Source organism: Camelus dromedarius, chromosome 5 (assembly GCF_036321535.1).
Source record: "Camelus dromedarius isolate mCamDro1 chromosome 5, mCamDro1.pat, whole genome shotgun sequence".
In the NCBI taxonomy this organism is placed as follows: domain Eukaryota; kingdom Metazoa; phylum Chordata; class Mammalia; order Artiodactyla; family Camelidae; genus Camelus; species Camelus dromedarius.
The window spans coordinates 83,846,378-83,868,849 of NC_087440.1; the positions used below are offsets into that span (position 1 = coordinate 83,846,378).

The 22,472-nt window shown below is 36.7% G+C and overlaps 1 protein-coding gene across 1 annotated transcript in view; it reads left to right on the top strand.

The window, feature by feature from the left end:
• The window catches only part of GOLGA5 (golgin A5), a 29,351-nt gene that overhangs the window by 6,330 nt on the left and 549 nt on the right, over nucleotides 1-22,472 (top strand). Inside the window, exons 3-12 of the mRNA XM_010988043.3 lie at nucleotides 1,301-1,525; nucleotides 2,597-2,816; nucleotides 3,262-3,385; nucleotides 4,093-4,296; nucleotides 7,987-8,157; nucleotides 10,556-10,684; nucleotides 13,018-13,116; nucleotides 16,965-17,190; nucleotides 19,597-19,702; nucleotides 21,149-21,212. Coding sequence (XP_010986345.3) covers nucleotides 1,301-1,525; nucleotides 2,597-2,816; nucleotides 3,262-3,385; nucleotides 4,093-4,296; nucleotides 7,987-8,157; nucleotides 10,556-10,684; nucleotides 13,018-13,116; nucleotides 16,965-17,190; nucleotides 19,597-19,702; nucleotides 21,149-21,212 — 1,568 coding nt within the window. The remainder of the gene's footprint in view (nucleotides 1-1,300; nucleotides 1,526-2,596; nucleotides 2,817-3,261; nucleotides 3,386-4,092; nucleotides 4,297-7,986; nucleotides 8,158-10,555; nucleotides 10,685-13,017; nucleotides 13,117-16,964; nucleotides 17,191-19,596; nucleotides 19,703-21,148; nucleotides 21,213-22,472) is intronic.

Here is a 22,472-nt window from a genome sequence, read left to right on the forward strand (position 1 = left end):
TATGTAACCGACACCTTCATATGATAAAGAACATTTCCTTTGCCCCAGAGAGTACCCCTTGTCCTTTTCTAGTTAATCTATCCCCCAAGCACCCACTGTTCTGATTTTTTTCACCTTAGATTACTTTTTGTCTGTTCTGAAACTTCTTATGTTTGCCAGTAAATAGTGGGATCGTCTAGTATGAATATGTTTCTTACCTTTCTTACCTGTTGTCTTTTATTCAACATGTTAGTGAGAGTCACTCATGTTTGTTATTGGATAACTTAATAATTCTCTTTTATTATGTAGTATTTTATTATAGTGTGGATATACCACAATTTATCCACTCTTTTTTATGGACTTTGGGGTTGTTTCCAGTTTTTGGTCATTGTGAATAAAGGTGCAAGACCTACTTTCTTTTTGTGGGAAAATGTCTTCATTTCTCTGGGATAAATACCCAGGAGTGGAATTACTGGGTAAAATGATAGGCACGTGTTTAATTTCATAAGAAATTGTGAAAACTTTTCCCACAGTGTTTACCATTTTATACTGCCATCAGCAATCTATAAGAGTTCCAGTTGTTCCATATCTTTGGCAACATTTGATGTTGTCTTTTTAATTTTACCCATCTATCAAGGTATGTATTGGTTCTCATTGTGGTTTTAGTTTGCATTTCTTTGATCACTAAAAATGTTGAGAACTTTTGCATTTAGATATAGTTCATTTTTTAGCCCATACTTAATTTTTTTGGAGTAAGTAAAAAGTGTATTTGCATCATATTTAGTAATAAATTAAAAGCAAGATGAACCTGAATTAATGGGTATCTGAATTAATGAGTATCTCTTTGGGTAAGGGATTTTAGATTCCAGTTTGCTATATAACAAATTGCTCTGACCTGTAATTACTCTCCTTACCTTGAAGCCCACAGCTGTTCTTTTATGCCTTTCCAATATTTTCAGTGTCGAAACTTCTCCCTGATTTTCAAAAATGATTCATGGACAAAAGGGAAACCAAAATCCTTTTACCTAAACCCAACCATGTAAATTATCTCTGATTTTCCTCTTCCCATTCTTGCATCTATTCTTTGACACCATTCATTCAGTGTATCCAGACTTTGCTTAGAGGTCTATAGGCTCTATGTATGAGAATGAAATTTCATCAGAGGAAAGTCTATTAAGAATTTACATTTACTTTTTATGGTATTTTAGCTATAGCAGTCAATTTGAGCCAAAAGGCATTCTACCAAAGTAAGCTACTAATGTGTATGTTGTCTGTAATGAGCATTTTAATGTAACAAAAATGTATTTTTTTTTTTTTGTAGAAGCCTCTAATAATTCAGATTCTGGCCATGAAGGCCAAGAGGTTTCTTCAAAGGAAAATGTATCGTCAGATGCCTGTGCTGATCACAACCCAAAACCTAATGATGATGGCAAAACACATGAATTATCTAATCTTCGACTGGAGAATCAACTGCTGAGGAATGAAGTCCAGTCTTTAAATCAAGAAATGGCCTCATTACTTCAAAGATCCAAGGAAACTCAAGAAGGTAGAGCCTTACTTATATTATCCAGGGTTAGGAATTTATTTTAAAAATAAACTAAAAACTAGATTATATCTAAACTATTAGAAATATTTTAGATGAGAACTGTAAAATAGTGTTTTCAAAGAAATACGGGGCCCAGATTTGGAAATAGGACCAGTCTTCCTTCCACCCACCTGAAACAGAAAACTGGCCTCTTTGGTCATTCTTTAGGACCCATGAATAGAAAGATAATTTAAGATTTGTTAGACTGACTTTCTTCACTTTACCCAGATGAGTTTTTCCAGAGACCCTGGACAGTTTACTATATTTAAATTTACATTTAAATGTAAATATTTAAAATATACAATAAAAATATGTATTTTTTGCTGGCAAACTGCAATTACAGATGGTATTGGAATATAAGGATATGGAAATCTGCACTGCATTGCTTTTCTGCCCCAATTTTCTAGGTTAAAAGAACATCTTTTTCCCACAGTAATTGAAAGAAACAGATTCTTTCCAGTGTTTATCTTCAGGTTTTGTTTTTGTTTCTTTTGGTCTTCCTATACATTGTCTACCCTTGATTTGGATTTGCATTTTTTCCTGTTTCTAGCAGAACTCCAGAAATCCACTGACCATTTTAGTGTTGTGAACTCTCTGTTATCTACAGGTTTTGACTCCCAAATGCTTTTTATCTTCAGAAAAAATTTGTAGAAAAGCAGCTAGCTTCATGCCCCTTTCCAACCAATTAACTGTAATACAGATATGAATGTTGGCCTTGAAAAATGGAGGTCTTCAAAAAAATCTGAAGATAATTGTAAGCTCCTAATTTTGGCAACAAGTACTAAAGGGACTCAAAAGAGAATTTCTTGTATTGTTTGTTTGCTGAGGGGGAGGTACTTAGGTTTCTTCATTGATTACTGCTTGGAGGAGGTACCGGGGATTGAACCCGGGACCTCTTGCATGCTGAGCATGCGCTCTACCACTTGAACCATACCCTTCCCCTCAAAAGAGAATTTCTGTGTGCTCTGAGAAAGATGTGTTTACTTGTATAGAGAAATCAGTCTTTTTCTCTCTCTTTCTTTCTTTTTGAAGAATTAAACAAAGCAAGAGCACGAGTGGAAAAGTGGAATGTTGACCAGTCAAAGAGTGATCGAATAACTCGAGAACTCCGAGCCCAAGTAGATGACCTGACTGAAGCTGTGGCTGCAAAGGATTCCCAGCTGGCTGTACTGAAAGTGAGGCTACAGGAAGCTGACCAGCTGCTGCATACTCGCACAGAAGCATTGGAAACCTTACAGAGTGAAAAATCACGGTAGCTCATTGTGTTAATAATGAAAAAATGAGTTAGAGTGTTTGTCAAATAATGATAAACATGGTAGTGTACTATCTTATGAAAATTTAGCTTTTGGAAATTTACAAGAGGGAAAATTGAGCTCTTGGTAATGCTGGAAGTGTTTGCAATTAAAAATGAATTTATTATTTGAATCTTGAGATGTGTTTTTAGCAAATTCTGAAATTTAAAAATATTTGAAGAGCAGTGTCATTAGTCTTTTGACATATAATGACGTGGACTGTGCTTGTATTTGATACCTAAAAGTACCAATGACAGCCCATTAAAAGGGAAAAAGATTTCTGTAAGAATGTTTTACTCAGACCATCTTTTTCGTGCTAATATGCTAATGCTCTAAAAATGATTCTACCTTTTCACTTGATATACTGTAGAAATGAGTTATTTCAAGGGATGTGTTTTCTTTAAGAATACTGCAGGATCACAGCGAAGGCAGCAGCCTGCAGAATCAAGCTCTACAGACTCTTCAGGAGAGGCTGCACGAAGCAGATGCCACCCTGAAGAGAGAGCAGGAGAGCTATAAACAAATGCAGGTCAGAATGGGACACAGCAGCATACTTCTATTATTTGGATGAGGAGGAGTGACTTTATGCCGTGAATAACCCATTTACTCTAGTAAAATTCTGCAGTGCATTCCAGAAAATTCTGTTTCTGTGACAAAAACTAAGTATTTGAAAATTTAACTTGATAGTTGCTGAATTTATTTAATTTTATATGTTGAAATACAATTAAAATATTTAATACTCATTAGACATGTTTTCATTTAATTTGTGCAGTGGATAGTACTATTATTTGATTAAAAGCTGATTTGGGGCATCTTGTTTATTCTCTTTATTTAAACTCTTTCTCTTTTTTTGTATATATATTTTTTTATTGAAGTATAGTCAGTATGAGGTCAGACCTAGTATCCAAGTGACCAGGTTCACCTGGGAAACTTCTTAAAAAACAGATTTCCAAGCCCAGTCTTGGAAATTCCAATTTAGTAAGCCTGAGGGATGCCTTGGGTGGCTGTATTTCTAACAGACTTCGTAACTGATTTTGATGCATCACCATGTTTGGGAGACACAACCTCAGATTTCCTGCTCTTCAATTCCTAACAAATGAAGAATTTTTTTTTACCTCATGTTATGTTGTTGGGCTGAGCTAATAAATCCCATAAGATATCTAAATGGATGGTTGTAAAATGTATCTCAAAGCAAAATGATATAATAAGTATGATATAAAAATTTGTCTGTCACAGGGTGAGTTTGCTGCACGCCTTAATAAAATGGAAGTGGAGCGTCAGAATTTGGCAGAAGCAGTTACTCTGGCAGAAAGAAAATACTCAGATGAGAAGAAGAGAGTGGATGAGCTACAGCAGCAAGTCAAAATGCTGAAGTCCAGCGTGGAGTCCTCTAAGCAGGAGTTAATTGACTACAAGCAGAAAGCTACTAGAATACTCCAAGTAAGCATGAAATGCGCCTGTGTGAATGTTGACTGAGCCAGCTGACTGAGAGACACTTGGAGACTTCAGATCTGTGAGATGGTTTGTTTCTGTTTGTTTTTGGATTGACTTGCTTCAGGTGCCTTGCTCTACTTAGAAATACTATAAAAAAAAAAAAAAAAGATGAATTGTCTCCTGTTCCTACTACCTTTTTTCTTTTCTTTTCTTTTTTTAAAATTTATTCTGCTACTACCTAGTTCAGGTCTTCAACCTGTCACCTTAGTCACCGTGATAACATCAGTGTTTGTTTTTAACAGTTTTTATATTCTTCCGTGTTGATCCTGCTTTGAATTTTTCAGAGCAACTAGCCTAGGCCTTATCCAGTTCTCAGAATCTCCTCCCCCAGCTTTTTCCCCCTTTTCTTAGACCTAAGATGACCTTACCCTCTATTTTACTAAAACAGGCTGCAGTCATCCAATGTAGTTTTCAACTTTTCTTTCCTTTGCCTCTCATATCAAAGGGAAAACGTGTCCTTTCACTTTTTTTCTAGGGTAATTTTTCTGCCTGTACATTGATTCCATCTCCTCCCACCTCATTTAAGCCCTTCCTGCATAAGTCTGTCCTTTTTCTTTCTCTGCATCTCTCAGCTGCCTTCTTCTGGCTCCGCTTGCTCAAGAGCACATCGTTACTTAGTGGAATAACAAAGACTAGATCTTGAAACACCTGCCTGAGAAAAAACTTTGTTATTGGCTCTTTTGACCACTTTGATCCATTTCCCTGTCCTTCTCCTTTCTTTTAACATCACACTTAGCAGAATTATTGTGATATCTGCTGTCTTCATTTTCGAACTGTTAACATTAACTCTTTCATATAATTTCTGTCTGCACTTCATTTCTGTAATTGTCTACTCAAAAGTCTTTAATGACCTAAACAGTTACTTTCTGTCCTCTTATTAGTTTCCATCCACTTTGATTTTGGTAGAGCTTTTTGACCTGTGAACCCTCCTACCTTCTTGAAACTTGCCTTCTCATGCCACTTGTACTTCCTTAGGTCTCTGTCTTCTTTACTGCTTTTTCTGTCTCCATTGGGTCCTCTTCTTAATCTCTAATGAGCAGCAGTTCTCTCAAATTCTGTCCTAAACCCTCTTTTGTTATTCTTTCTTACTTTGCTTTATCATGTACTCTGATTCTGTCACTAGTTGCAACTTCACATGCCTCCAACTTGAACTTCCCACCAGATTTCTAAATGCCTGCCATGCTTCTCTGCATGGGATATCCCAACCCCCAAAGCAGCCTCTCCTTCATTTTTCTGTTTTGGTAAATAACATTGCCATCTTCCTAGGCAATGAAGCTTAAAACAGCAGTATCATTTTGACTCCACATTTTTCCTTTAGCCCCTACCTCCTATTAGTTATGAACACCCTTTTCATTCTACCTCCATGAAGTATCATATCCATCTCCTCCAAACTCTTGCTTCTAATTATTTTTTATATCACTGTATTTTGTTAATTTGTCTAAGAGGTACTTAATTGAGTACCTAACTATTCCCTAGGCACAGTGACAGGTGCTGAAGATACAGTGCTCAAAAGATGTGTCCTCTAGAAAGGAAACATTCTGTTCAGTGAAAAGATACTGAGCAGTTGACACAGTGAAGCTATTGATGCAGTACAATGGCAGCTTGAAAGAAGTCTTAAAACCTGCCTGGAGATGTGAGGAATCACTGGAGATGCCATATAGAGAGGGACTTGAAGGATGAGTGGGACGACTCATGGTAGGGAGGAGATTTCAGATAGAACAGCCTGTGCCAGAGCAAAGGGGCCCAAGGGAACATGGTGTGTTTAGGAGACTGCAGCTAGTTCTCTGTTGTTAGAGCATCAAGTATTAGAGATTAAGAGATTGAAGATAAAACTTAATAACAGCAGAAGCCAGATCATGGAAGGCCTTGCATACCATGCAAAGAAAGGAGTTTTGATTTTATCCTATAGGTGATGGTAGGGGAGTGGGGAGGTGTTGGGAGCGTTTGAGCAGCATGATGATCAGATTTAAGTGTAAGAACTGTGGCAGCTGTGAGTTAGGGGAGAGTTGGATCTCTGTCCTGTTTATTGTCGAATCCCCCAGCACAGTGCCTGGCCCTCAGTGGGGACTCAGTAAATTGTTGAATACATTGAAGGAATGAGGAGTGGGATGGTGAGATGTAGATGATAAAGAGCCAGTTATCAAAAATAATGGTAATAAGTAAGGTGGACCTGTTCCAAGTTTGTGGCAGTGGGGATGGAAAACAAGGGATAGCTAGGAGAAATGTAGGAAGTGGACATATGGGTATATAGATACAGATCTGATCATGTTTACTGTAGAAAACGTGAAAAATACAGAAAAGTTTGAAGACATCACTCATAATTCTGCCACATAAAAAGGAGAAACTGTTTTTGATGGAGAAGAGTGACTTTCAAATATTTATATTTTAGGTGAAAGAACTAATGGTCCTTGTTATTGCTGGCCTAGGATTACAGCAGCTTTTTAAACTAGTCTTGCTACTCAAATCTCTTCTTCCAACTAATCCTTTACACTAGGGGCCGGCAAAGTTTTTCTGTAATATCATAGGCTTTGTGGGTTATATGTGGTCTCCATCATATAGTGTGCTTTTACTTTCTATGATCCTTTAAAAATGTGAAAAAACATTCTTAGCTTGCAGGCTGTACGAAAAAAGGCCACTGGCCAGACCTGGCCCATAGTTTGTGAACCTCTGCTTTATACCACTGCCAGTTTTACCCTCCTAAAGTGCATCTCTGGTCACATAACTTCTTTTCTTTTTTTTTTTTTTTTTTTTTTTTTTTTTGGCAGGGCAGTAATTAGGTTAATTAATTAATTAATTTATTTGTGTGTTTGTTTGTTTGTTTGTATATGGCGGTACTGGGGATTGAACCCAGGACCTTGTGCATGCTAACTGCGTGATCTACCACTGAGCTGTACCCTCCCCCCGGATCATAGCACTTCTTGTCCACTTTCTGGTCATTTGTTTTAGACTGCCAAAAAAAATTCAAACAGTTTAGCCTGGTATCTGAAGCCCCATACATTGGTCCTAACATGCTATCTGAACACATCTCAGAATACTTTTGGGCCCTTGTCCTTTTGCGTTTTCATGCTTTGTCCTCTGTTTCTCTACATCTTTAAAATCTTAGCCGTTTTCTAGGACTAGCATAAATGCTGTCTTTTAAGTAAAGCCTTCTCTTCCTCAGAAGTGGTTTCTTCCCCTCAGAACTGTGCAAGTACTCTTACTGTATCCTTCTCTCAGCTTGTGTTTATTGCCTTCTACTGGAATTTGTCACTTCCCTTTTCGTTTATAAGACAGAGAGTACTATCTGGAGTGAGAGACATTATCTTTATTACATAGGACTCTTTGCATAGTGCCAAAACCATGGTAAGTGCTCCATAAATATTTGTTGAGTGGAATGTGATGGGTAAGAAAACATAAGAAGAGTGAGAAAAATCTTAACAAGTTTTTAACAATAACATGGTCCTGAGGACTAAAATCTAAGAACACTGTACAGCGAGGCTCTGTTGCATTTTTACCCCTGTGGATTCAACAGTCTGTGGACTTTCTTTGATGGAAAATATAATTGGAATATTTCCATAGTGGTTTAGTTGGTGAGTAGTAGGTGGTAGTCAGTGTACAAGCTAATCTCTGCTTTGTTTATTCTTTTTTTTATAATAGTCCAAAGAAAAACTGATCAACAGCTTAAAGGAAGGATCTGGTTTTGAAGGCCTAGACAGCAGTACTGCTAACAGCATGGAACTAGAAGAGCTTCGACATGAGAAGGAGATGCAAAGGGAGGAAATACAGAAACTGATGGGTCAGGTACATCAGCTGAGGTCCGAATTACAGGTGAGAGTCATTACAGTTCAGCTTCACAGACAACCGTTTAGCCCCAGCTATTAGTAGGTTGAGAGATGTTGGACTCTATATTTTGGGGGAAGGGTATTAATGAAACAATGTGTGAAACTTAAGGAATGTTGGTTACCATATGGAAGTGAACCTAAAGCAGTAGGTTTCTCGTCCATTGATTGACTTAAGGTTATAGGAATAAGAAACATAGGTAACCAGATTCATTCATTCAGCAGAAACTTACTAAGTATTTGTCGTGTGCCAGGGATCTTCAAGGCTGAGTTGTAACAGGGAATCAGACAGAATCTTCATATTTATGGATCTTACATTCTAGAGGCTAAAAACAAATTAGACTTGTCTAATTGTCTGTAAAACTGGGATGTTTTCTAATATTAGAAAGGGCTTACAGATGATCTTTTATGTTTCATGCATAATCTTATAACTTATAGTTTATGTGTAGCTAATATATTTAAAGGTAAAATTGGGCTGCTTATTTGCCTTAAATATGGGGTCTTTGACATAGGAGGAGGCTCTGAGGATGAGAGGAGATAAAGTGTGGGGTAATGAGCCTTCTCTTCTTTAAAAAAAAAAAAAGCAGCATTTTGCAAAGAGTATCTATCCATGCATTAACTAGGAAATAATTGATTTATAAGGTGTATGTGAAATACTGGGAGAAGTGTAAGTTGTGAGAACGTACCAGCTTGTCTGGGACATAGACACAACTATTTTATCAAGAGGCAAATCCTGTATCCCAACTTTGGCACTTCATAAGTGTGTTATCTTGCACCAGATACTTCATCTCACTGAGCCTTAGTTTTGTCATCTGTAAACTGCAGATAAGAACAAAGGTTCTCTTGAGAACAAGGGATAATATGTGTAAAGTGCCTGGCACTGTCCCTGACACATAATAGGCCCCCGTAAGTAGTAACTGCTATTATTTCTGGGTTTTTCCCCTTACTATCCTTTAAAGTAGGGTCTTTTTTCTATGAATAATTTTGAATTCCAAATAATTCAGTCCCATGAGTTTAGACGTTGAAAGAATGCTGAACTGATTCATACCTATTCCATGCCTTTTGGGTGAGATTATGAAAAATATGATTTGTTTTATTTACTGTCTCATCCCTACCCCAGCATCATTAATGGCATTGACACATTTTCTTACCCTTTCTCAAGTTTATGAAAGTATAATAAAGGTTATAGTGTTAGGTCTGGTAAGATGAAAGAATTGTTAATAATTATAGTAGCTGTCATTTACTGAGCACTTCATGTGCCAGGCCCTGCACTAAGCACTCGACATACATCCTTTCATTTATTCCTTACCATAACCCTGTGAGAGAGATGATGTATGTTTTGTTCAAAGAAATTTAGGTGTGGGAAAGAAGGTAACTTGCCATGACTAATAAAGTGGCAGAGCCTGGATTAGAACCCTAGTTGGTCTGATTCCAGAACATGTATCCTTGACGACTGTGCGCACTGCCCACCGCTCAAGAATTCATCTGATGTAGTTAATTTGATGGCAAAGAGCGAATCTACCTTCTACTAACCCTGAAAATAGTAGGGGAGAATAATTGAACTTATTGCTGTTTTCCTCTAAGTCCACAAAGTTGTGTGAATTTAGAGTATTACACTGTGGTTATCTGGGAGTATCATTAATCTGTCAGTTCTTTTGAACAATATGTGAAATGCCAGAGTTTGTGAAGATGAGTATATAACAGATGGTACCAAAAGGTAAAAAGCACAATTAAGATGCCAGTTTTTGTCTCATGAAGAACCATGTGAATGGACTTATGCTTACCCATAGGGGAGAGTGTAGAAACCTAGAGCTATGTTCTTTGCCACTCGTGGATTTCACAGGACATCTAGACCATGGTTTTTGACTTTGAAAAAGAAGAGTAGTGACACCAAGTGAAGAAGTTATTGAAAGATGTGAAAACAGGTAATAGTAATAGAGGTAAAAAAGAAATAATATGCTAACCTCAGGTGATGTCAGAAAAGTGTATTTTTACGTATATTGATTACTGATTCACACATGTGTGCAAAAACTAATTATAACTTGCTATTTCAGAGGACCAAGACAGTGAAGTCCTTTTTGAAGCTATATTTCTATTCCTGAAATTGTTAGCTTCTGAATAGAGATGTAAATCTCCCAGTGAGCCACTGTCTACTACTCTTTAAACCAAATGGTTTTTACCACAGCATCCTGTTCATTTCTCTCACCATTTGCCATATTATATAATGAAGTGTCAGTTAATGAGCTCCTCTTAGCTGTGACTGTGTCTCATTCATCTTTATCCCTCCAGGGCCTGCTGAGCCCCATTCACAGCACATAATGATTGCTCAGTAAATACTGACCTGAACAGTTCACTATTGCTCTCACATGTAAGGTTCATCTTTTTAGGATATGGAGGCTCAGCAGGTTAGTGAAGCAGAATCAGCAAGAGAACAGTTACAGGATCTGCAAGACCAAATAGCTGGGCAGAAAGCATCTAAACAAGAGCTAGAGGCAGAATTGGACCGACAGAAGCAGGTAAGGATTTCAGATTGATAATTACCAAGGAAGACTGTCCACTGGGGTCATATGAGAAGACTTCTAGTAAAGCAGCTTACTGAGCTTTCTTAGAGGTTGAGTTCAGAGGTCCCGCCTACCTTTCCTACCCCAGCCTCCTCATTGTTTGTTTTAACAGATGAAAAATAGAGGCACAGAATGGCTTTGAGACTTGCCTGATATCACACAACTAGAGAATTGAATAGAGCCCAGGATTCCCGTCCCAGAGCCCAGAATTCTTTATGCTGCTCTGTATATATGTTATTGTATCTCCTTGTCAGAGTATATATTTACAGAACACTCAAAAAATATGAAAATATGATTTTCACATTTTATCACATTTGTACTCTTTAGACACAATAGTAAATATTATTTAATAGAAATACAAATACATCAGTGCCATAATAGACTGCTCTTTCTGTTTGAGAAAAAAAAATGCTTCTAACAGACTGTTCTTACAAGTCCTGTGTAAAATTATATTTCATTCAATTAGCAGTTGTCTGCTCTCTAAGCCAAATTATTTTGCTTTAATATACATATATAATAGTTTCAAAATTAGCACAGTTAAACATATTTAAGCCAAATTTTCAGAATAAGAATCTATATTTAATATTAGTAACATCTATAATTTACTAAGTAACAACATTATTTTAGATGCTTAGTATATATTATTTTAATCTTCATACTATCTCTGTTCTCTTCATTTTACAGAAGAGAAGTTTGTATATTTCACAGTGCATCACTTAAACATTTCCAGCTTTGCATATTTATATTCTTTAAAGGTTTTTTTCCATCCGGATTTATCATTTCCAAAACTGGTTCTATTCTCAGAGATGTTTGTTTTTATTATGAAAGTGGTACTTGATTCTGTTTCCTGAGTAGTAAGAGAAAAATTCACCATGAAGCAGCCTGTGGTGTTCATCATAGGCTGTCTGAGATAATTTAGTTATAAGATTAGCTGTCCTTTCAGAAATTGCATTTTAATTTATTCAAGTAGCTATTATATATTAAAGGACAAAAATTTGATGTTCTTGCTAGTTAGATAACTTTCATTTTATTATGGCTGATGGTTTTACCACATCCATTTCCAGTGCCCTTTTCTAAAATGAAGGAGTTAAGTAGAGGAAAGTGTTGCTGAATGTAGCTTTAGGCTGTTTACTTAGTAATCAAATGTTCCGGATGGGAAGTACTTAATCTTGGGATTAAATAGTCCCTTAGGTAATTGAAGTAATTTCAGCCTTAAATTTTGTGCTAGTCTAGAGCTTAAAAGAAACCAGGCAAACCTTCCTGTAAATTGTGATTCCCCTACCTAATTCTTTCCTCATTTTCCCTTTTCTCACTTGTCTCAGTTTTTTCAGTCTGTGAAATGAGCAGGTTGAACTAAATGTCTCAGGTAGTCTCTAGCAGTTTGATTCCATACACGTTTACTTCTTCATGCAGCTCCCTTTACTTACTCTGTCTGCACAGTTAAGTGTAATGCTTTTGCGGGTGCTTAGTTAATGATTTACTCTTTCTTCCCTGGCATGTGCTTTACTGTTTAATTCTGACCTGACTCTGACTGATTATGTCCATTGTACAAACTAATTTGGTACAGTTGTTAAGAGATTTTGTACGTATTTCTTTTTTTCCTTTCTTTCTTTCTTTTATCAGTAATGGAACAAAACAGGTGCAAGATATTGCCTGATAAAAATAAGCCCATGCATGAAAACAAATATGTGTGTGTATGTGCATGACTGGAACACTGTGCTACACACCAGAAATTGACACATTGTAACTGATGGTACTTCAGTTAAAAAAAAAAAAAAAAAAGCCCACGGAAAGCTACTCAGAATCATCAGGGAAATGCAAAGGGAAAAAAAACCATAGTGAGATACCACTATATACCCACTCTAATAGCTACACTTACATAGACTGACAGTACCAGATGTTGGAAAGGACATGGACGAACTGGAACTCTCTCACATTGCTGTGAGAATGCAAAATGGTACAGGTATTTTGAAAACCGTCCAGAAAACAGTTTGGCAGGTTTTCTTCCTTGAAGTTAGGCATACACTTATCATTTGATCCAGCAATTCTTTTCCTACGTATCTACCCAAGAAAAATGAAAACATATGACCAATAGACTTGTGCTTGGTACGTTATGCTGACATACTGACTTTTCATCAGATCCATCAAAGTCTGTTCATTTATCTATTCAGTATCCATGTAGCACATATTGATTGAGTGCCCACTTTGTGTCAGGCACAGTTTCAGGTACTGGAGGTGAAATAGGGAGCATTGATTTAGTTTTTGTTTATCCATGCCTCACTTTGTAGGACTTCCACTACATGGAAGAAGATCTGTATCGAACAAAGAACACATTGCAAAGCAGAATTAAAGATCGAGAAGATGAAATTCAAAAACTCAGGAATCAGGTATGAAGCTGCATTCACAACTTGGGAAAAGACATCATTGTAAAATTACATTTTTTTGAAAAGTTACAGTAAGACTCCCCCCCGCCCCCATATTTTCACCTGAATTCTGTTATTGGAGTAGTGAGATAAGTTATTTTCAACCTGATACAGAATTCTCATCTAATGCCATTTGAGTCTGCATTTGCTATGTCTGCATAGCTTGCTTCTTATACAAGTATTTTGTAGCCAGTCACCCGAGGAGATGAGATGTGAATTACTCCAGATTTTCATACCTTCTAACGTCAGTGGTGGTTGTACTGATTGCCAGTTTTATAATCATGGTTTCCTAAGAAAAATCCAATGATGAATCTTATTAATAGATCTTTCACTAGAGTCACTAAGACCTTTTTTTAACTGAAAATGTAAAACATAGAAAATAACATGTGCCTACCACTCAGATTTACCAGTCTTTATCATTAACTGACAAACTCATGCATTCACTTACCCTGTCATTGTGCATTGTCCTTTCTTCCCTTATAGTCACATGAGTGACTTAAATGTGATCATTTAAATAATTTACATAAAGATTGACTAATTCATTTCTCAGTTAGCTAATGACTTGGTTTGAACATGAAAAGTCCAATAATTTTAAAATTCTTAGACTTCTTAGTGGTCCATGATTTAAAATGTTTAAAAACTTTGATTTTTTTAATGAGGTGGGGACAGCTAATTGATTTGACTGTTCCTTTCTCCTTCCCTTTCCTCATTTGTGAAATGATTACAAATGGTAAGATGACTTGCTATCAGGAAGTCAAAGAAAAGAAAGAAGCATAAACCACCACTTTAATCCTTAGATAAACATTCCAATATTTGTTAAATATTTATTGAGCATGTACTATGTCTAAGAAATTGTACTATTTTTGTTAATCAAGAATTAACCATAGCAGGCTATCTCTTAAAGATTTTTCACCTAAATGAGAACAGAGAAGAACCTTTGTCTCAGAAGGAAGTTGACTTATACAATTTAAAAAGAGATCAGCATCTTAATACTTTGCAAAAAAAAAAAAAACCCACTTAATCAGTGATTTAAAATTTATACTGAATGAACAATTTAAAATGTTGTGTCTGCTTGTCTTACTACCTTTGAGCCTCCTAGGAGAAAAATATCTTGGTTAAAAAATTATGTTGCAGTTTGACTATTTTTTCATTCTTTAAAAGCTATTCTATGGGACTAGATAAAAACCTATGGAAAAAATGAACTTTGATCTTTATTCCCTAATTAGACTCATAAAGTTAACAAAAGTTGATTTGGAGTGCAGCTAGGCCTAAACTACAAAGCCTCTAGAAGAAAGTATAGACATTTCATTTGTTTCCCGTTTTGGCTATTTATGAACAAAGCTTTTGCAATTTCAGTGAAGACAGATTTCTTAGGACATAAAAAGCACTAACCATAGAAGAAAAAAGTGACAAAATTGGATTTCAACAACCTTAAAAATTTCTGCTCATCAAAAGACTATTACAAAAATGAAAAGAAGTTAGCCACAGACTGGGAGAAGATATTTACAGTACATATATCTGACAAAGGATTTGTAACCAAAATAAGAACTCTTACTAAAAATAAAGAGATGGACAACTAATATTTTTTTAACGTGGACAAAAGACTTGGACAGACAGTTCACAAAAGAGATGCGTGAATAGCCAAATAAGCACATGAATAGGTGCTTAAAATCATCAGTCATCAGGGAAATGCAAATTAAAACCTCAGGGAGATGTAGCACTACACACCCACTAGCCTGGCTGAAATGGGAAAGATTGGAACTCTCATACACTGCTGGTATAGCAGCGCAGGCACGTGGGAAAACTGGCTGTTTCTGAGAAGGTTAACAACACACATCTAACCTGTAACCCCAGATATTTACTCTGTGAATGAAGATATAAATGAAGCCATATGTCTACAAGAAGACTTGTACAAGAACATTTGTAATAGCTTTGTTGATAAATAGCCAAAACGGGAAACAAACGAAATGTCCATCAACAAGTAAACGGACAAACACATTGCGTACTACTCAACAGGGGAAGGACACAGACTACTGATACAGCAACTCAGGCAAATCTGTTTAAAAAGCCACACACAAAAGTGTTCATACTGTGTGATTCCATTTATAGGATATTCAAGAAAAGGCAGCACTAATTCTGGTAATAAAAATCAGAACAGTGTTGTCCGTGAGTGATGGAAATATTGTATATTTTGATTTGGGTGTTGGTTGCACAGTTACATTTGTCAAAATTCATTGCATACTTAATATCTGGTTATTTCACTGAATGTAAATTTTCCCTCACCTAAAACATGTTGAAGTCTGGAGTGAGTAGATTAGGGGGTCACGGTACAATCTCAAAGTCGAGCATTCCTTTTTAATAGTAAGTAAACCTTCGTTTATATTCAGTGTAATTCCATTTCACAGTTACTTGTTATAGACCTAGCCCTACACTTAACTTGTGGGAGCACTGGAAGGGTTTCAGAAGGAAGGAAGCTTGATGGATGATAACTAGACTTATTGTGGTGATCATTTCCCAGTGTATACAAATTTCAAATCATCCTTGTACCCTTGAAACTAATATGATGTTAAATGTCAGTTTTACTTGAATAAAATAAATAAATAAAATGTAAAATAAAATAAAAATACTTAAAGATGTTTCTAACAAGCAAAAAGCAAGGAAGGAAGCTAATTTTTATTAAGTGCTTACCGTATTGCCAATTCTGCATTAGATGTTTATCGCTTCATTTAGGCATCACATCCTGTGGGCAGGGAAACTGAGGCTCAGATTTGTAGTTTGCCCCAGGTTGTAGATAAGAAAAGGCTGAGCTGGGGTTTTAAACTTAAATAAGTCTATCAGCTTCTTTTCCAGACTGTGTTGCTGTAGACGGTGATTCTTGCCCTCGCAGAGCTGACTGGCAGTTTTATTAAGGAGACAAAATTGACTCCAATTAAACAGTGTTACCAGAGCGACTGGTAAATGCCAAGTCAGTCAGCAGGAGTCTAAAAGAAGGCTGAGATCAGCTTAGGCTGGTGTAGTTGGAAAGGGCTTCAAGGAAGAGGCTCTGAAGGCAGGTAGAGCCTAGGGAAGAGAAGGGGCCTGAGTTTGCCAAACAGGGAAAATGTGAACAGCAGAGCAAAGGCTGAATGGGGATAGAGGAAAGTGACAACAGATGAGGACAAATAGAAGATGGAATGAAGGAAGTTATTAAGAAGCGACAGACCCTACTAGGAAAATAATCCTCCTTTCATACCCCAGTGCAAAAGGCACTGTTACCCTCACTTACAGATGAGCAAACAGTTGTGGAGAGGTGTAGCAACTTATCCAAAGTCAGGTAGCTAGGAAATTGCAGAGCAGAGATGAAAACCTCAGGCTGTGGTCCTTGCACTGCACCACCACTGTTGAGTTACGGGGGGTTTTGAATCCAGGTTGAGAAGTTTGAGTTGTGTCCCGTGGACCAGTGCTTTCAGATGTATTTGACCATGACAGCAGTGAAAAGTCAAGTCTACATCGTCTCAGTGCTCACATGCACTTACACATATAAAACCAAAATGAAAGTTTCACTATGTAATACCGTCACATGCTATGTGCTGTGCCCTCTGATAGGTCCTGTTCTGTTCTATTTTTTAAATGCCAACTGTGACCCACCAAATTGATTTCATGACCCACTAACACAGTTTAAAAGTTGCTTCTTTAGAAGTAGGTAGTAAAAGAATCATAGAGTTTTGAGAAATCACTTAATTCCATAGTTTCCCTGCAGAATGTAGTGACGTGGTTTCTTGTTGTATGACTTTCGTTTTATGTAACAATCTTATGAACACTTTGCCTTTCAGCTTACCAATAAAACTTTAAGCAATAGCAGTCAGTCCGAGTTAGAAAATCGACTCCATCAGCTAACAGAGACTCTCATCCAGAAGCAGACCATGCTGGAGAGTCTCAGCACAGAGAAGAACTCCCTGGTCTTCCAGCTGGAGCGCCTCGAGCAGCAGATGAACTCCACCACTGGAAGCAGTAGTAATGGCTCTTCTATTAACATGTCTGGAGTTGACAGTGGCGAAGGTAAAACAAAACAAAAAAAAAGCGGGGGAGGGGAATCTGAAAAGAGTATTTCATTGCCTTAGTTTCCAATCTTGCTAATTCAAACATGAGTTTGAAAAGTTACAGAAAGACAATTTTTGTTTAAAAAGAAGCTTTATCCAACAAAGCACCCACTTTTCTCTTGATGTGAGGCCTGGGCTATGCGTTGTTTGATATGATCATTATTGAACTGAACAGTGGGCTGGTTAACACCCCTCACTGGTATGGGGCCTGGAGAAGGGAGGCCAAAGGACTAAGAATCAGACTGAAATATGTAGGACACTTAACAAGGTGCTGAGGACAAGGCAGATAATTCAGCTGAGAGGGGCTTTCAGGAATCTTAAAGCAAGATTTGCTTTCATAACCTTCCAATCCATAATTTTATTTAATATTAAAATTAATATGTAGTTACATGAGTATATCCATGCTTTGTAATTTTAATAGAGAAAGGTAGATTCTCCAAATAATCAAAAAGAATGTTGAAGATTTTAGTATAAGCTTCAACAGACCAGGTTTTTAATCTTAGAACTTTGTAAGTCTACAAAAGTAGTCATTCAGCAAATCTTTCAGTTCTTTGGCTTTAAATTTTTAGAACTTTTTTCAAATAATATTTTACATGTATAATATATATAACTATATATTATATGTATAAATATATAATATATATATATTTTAAGACACAGGCTCACTGTAAAAAGAAATGCCAAAAAAAGGAAATTAAAGTCACCTGATAATCTATTGCCCTCAGATAACATTTTGGAACATCTCCTTTGAACTTTGTTCCTATATATATTTGTAGTGCCTGTTTTGTTGATTTTTAATTTTTCTCATATAATTATATCTTCATAATATATTTTATACAATAAGTTATATATTGCTTCATAGAAATCTGTCACATGGAGTGGAGATACCATAATTTGTTTAATCAGTTCCTTATGGTTGGAGATTTCGATTGCCAATTTTGTCACTAATATAAGACATGTATCCTTGGTACATGTCTTTTATTTTTGTAGAATAGATTATTAGAAATGGAATTTCTGGGTCAATAGGTACACACATTTAAAGGCTTTTGATTTTTGTTGCCAGAATCAGCAAATAATTAAGTACCTACTCAGAATCAGATGACATTCTGAAGATACAGTGGTCAACAAAAGAGACGAAAATCTCTGACCTGTAGATCTTACATTCTGGTATTGTGGGGAATACAGGTAGAGGAGACAGGCAATAAACAAATTATGTGAGATGGTAATGCGTGCTATGGAGAAAAGTAAGCTGAGAAGGATATACAGGGTGCCTGGTGTGGGGATGTGATTGCAATTTAAAGAGAGTGGTCAATGGAGACCTCATTGAAAAGGTGGTGCTTTTAAAGTCCCAAAGGAGATAAGGTAGTAGACTATGAGGAGGTCTACAGAAAAAATGTTCTAGACAGCAAGAAGAGCATGTGCAAAGGCCCTGAGGTAGGACTGTAGCTGGCATGTTGCAGGAGGCCAGTGAAGCTGCAGTACCTGAGTGAAGGGGGAGAAAACTTGGAGGAGGCCGTTTAGGTCTGTGTTAAGACTTTAACTCTGAATGAAGTAGGAAGCCATAGAAGAGTCTTGAGAGGGGTGACTGAGCTGACTTGTATTTTAACAAGTTGCCCCTGGCTGCTGCGTCAAGAATGGACTGCGGAAAGTTACGCATATTGAGGCAGGGAGACCAGGGAGGGGCTGTTGTATTAACCCATGTGGGAAACATTGCTGATTCCAACCAGAGTGGGAATTGTGGGGTGAGTTCAGGATTTATTTTAAAGGTAAGCAGACAGAATTTGCTGGCAGATGTGGAGTTTGAAAGAAAGAAAGGAGTCAAAGGTTTTGGAAAGATGAAGTTGTGTACTGAGATGGGAAAACTGCAGGAAGAGAAGGTTGGCAGCAGGGCGGGAGATCAGGGTACCAGTTTGCAGCTTGCTGAGTTTGAAATGTCTTTTAGACATCCAGATGGAGATGAAATAGGTGATCAGATGAGTCTGGAGTTGGGGGTGGTCTGGAATAGAGATACAGATTTGGGAGTTACCAACTTCGATGAAAAGGTGCACGGCCTCACTCTTGCTGGCACAGGAAGAAAGTGCACATTAATGCTGCCTCTCACCAACACGTAGTATTTGTAAACTCTAATTTTTGCTGTTTTCGTGGGAAAGTAATTTTCTTAGTTTTTAAATTTTGATTTTTGTGGATATGTAAATTTAAGTATTAAAACTGTCTTTTCTTTATGGTTTCATCTTTGGTTGTATTGCTTTAAAGTTGGCCTTGAAAACTTCTCCCAAATGTAATGTGATGTGTATTCAACTGTAATTTTGTTAGAAATTTGATTTCGGTGTTGGTACATTAATGAATTATTTTCTTGTTTAAACAGGCACACGTCTGCGAAATGTTCCTGTTCTTTTTAATGACACAGAAACTAATCTGGCAGGAATGTATGGAAAAGTCCGCAAAGCTGCTAGTTCAATTGACCAGTTTAGGTAAGCAGTGTCAGGACTGATGAGTGTTGGACCACATTTTTACAGTGTTTTCTAGTGTTTTCAGTCATAGTCCTGTCTGGCAGAGTTGATATTTAAAGTGACATTTACCTTATTCCTTTCCATGTCATGAAATTGCTTTAAGAGGTCTGCCAGCGCCTGTATTTTATCGAAGGTGATTAGTCCTGACCATTTCTCTTCTTTCTATAATTAACTCTATTTAAAAACGCATAAAATTTCATTGAGAAAACCTTCATTATGTAAATGAATCCATTTGAATGTTTTATCACCTTTATCATATGTTTAGGATAAAAGATGCTACTATATATAAATGAATAGTGCACATTTTAATATATATCTTATATATGTATTATATAAGTAACATAGTTTATATATGCTATGTATGTTTATAAGTGAACTTTTTATACTAGCAGTCATCCATCTTACAAAGAAAATGTTTTACCAGTATGTATATGTAGCCTTGATAAAGTTCATATCTAAATAACCTACTGAATTCTTTTGCCTTTTAGTTTTTATAATTAAACATAGTTTAAATTAATTGTTGTATAATAGAGCAATCTTCGCTTACCCTTTTGTGTCATAATAGAACTATGGCATTGAAAATAAGGAGGGTGATTTACTAAGATTCCTGAAGCCATGGGCCTTGGATGCCATAGTCACTGTCTCCAAAGTATCGAGCACATCTATTTCAACTATTTTATTTAACATACATGTTAATTTTTAGAGAACATATATGCAAGGCGTTGTGCTAGAGGTAATGAAAGAAGCCCTAGGGCATAGAAGAAAGGTGTATTTGTACATGTATCCACGTTGGGGGGAAAAGTGTTGCAAAAAGTCAGGAACAATAAGGTCTGGACATCATAATGCTTCCCACTCTTGAAGAAGTGTTTACTTGAGTTTCTGTGGTTTTGTGCCTTTTAGAAGTATGTGTCCATGCTGAAGCTTCCAAGTTAGCTATTTGCAGGTTTATACCAACTAGACTCTTCTTTTTTTCTATTCGTATGTTCACACTTGCCTTTGGTTCTTAAAAATGATTTTAGAGAGATCAAATTTGCCTTCTACAGTTATAGCTGAAGAATTAAGAGGACTAGCTTGTGTTAGTTTAGCAGCCGACCCCCAGATAATGATGAAAGTATTTATTCACTACCATGATGTGCTATATGATTATTTCAGGGAGTCATTTAACAATCTACCATAAAACAGAAACAGTCTTTTATGGTGGCCACATAAATAGTTTAAATGAGTAAAGTTTTAAAAAGCATCATTAGATATATTACCATGGGAACATCTGTTTTTGTTTTTGTTTTTGTTTTTTAGTGGGGGGAGGTAATTAGGTTTATTTATTTTTAGAGGAGGAGGAACATCTGTTTTGAGTGTAACTCTCTTCTCTTCTCTCCACCCCCACCACCCCCACCACCACTTGCACAGCATCCGTCTGGGAATTTTTCTCCGAAGATACCCCATAGCGCGAGTTTTTGTAATTATATATATGGTAAGTAAGCTTGTTTGAAAAAAGTGCTGCATTTGATTTTTAAACTAGTTTTTTTTTTTTTCAGCTGCTGATCTTTTTTGACTAAATGCTTAGCAATCAATTTTGAAAGAGAATAGAATTCATTTTTGGTAATTGAGATTTTTTTCTTAAAGTATGCAAGTGGACAACTCATTAGATCTAAAAAATAAATCACTCGGAGGCTTTTTCTACAATAAAACTGTCGTGCGGTTTAATGGTTACTTTTATTTCTAAGCCCCTCTGATGATAAAAATACAATATGAAACAGCTGATTTCATTTTTATCTGGATTTAAAGTTTCTTTAATTATTTCTGTGTGTTTTGCTTTATTTCCTAAAGGGATCTCAAGATTAATGTACTTTCTTTTAGATGTCTTAGCTCTAATAAAATGGATGCCATAGCTTGGGATGTCATTTCATGTCTCCTGTGAGTCTAAAAAGTCCACTAATTCTTCTGAATGGGAATGTCTTAAAGTAGTTAAACTGAATTAAGACAGGCAGTTTTGAGAAGAAATAAAAACATACTTAGAAATTTCCTTGTGATCCACTAGAGGGAAGAGTTAGTCCTTTAAATAAAAAGTTTTTAAGAAGAGAGGAAGAGAGAGGTGGGGAGGGCAAACGAAAACACTGAATGGCATCAGAAAGGATTCAGCATATGCTCACATCTGGGTTGATTTCCGAGGTGCTGGGAAATTATGAGGAACACAGTCACCTTCTGTCAGCATGAGGCACAATGTTGCACAGCTTATGTGCAAGGCACTTAGCAATGGAACCTCGTCATGTCAGCACCACCATGAGGAAGGGAGTGGAAATTCATCACTGCTGGTCCTGTGCTGGACCCTAGATCAGCCTCTGAAACCTAACACCTTAGTCCTGTCAGAAGTTTCTTCCCATCTCTTCTTCACCAAATCGTGGCTAACCCTTTTTCAAAACACCAACTATAACTCTTCTGAAAAGCCTTTCCAACCAACTTGATGTATATCTAGCAGTCTTAATCAGGCATTGACTCTGCGTTATAATCACCTGATTGGTTATTCACATGTACATGTGCACAGTCTGAGTGAGTTCAGGACTTTGCTTCTCTCAACTGAGACGCTGTAGGTATCACAGCTCTTTATTGCCCTCACTGCACTTAGCTCAGTTGACTGTACATTTGTTTCTTCGTTGTTTATCCAGTAAACATGTTTGGAGCCCCTGCAGTGTTGCAGGCACGGTGCTAGCCCCAGGAATACAAAAACAAACAA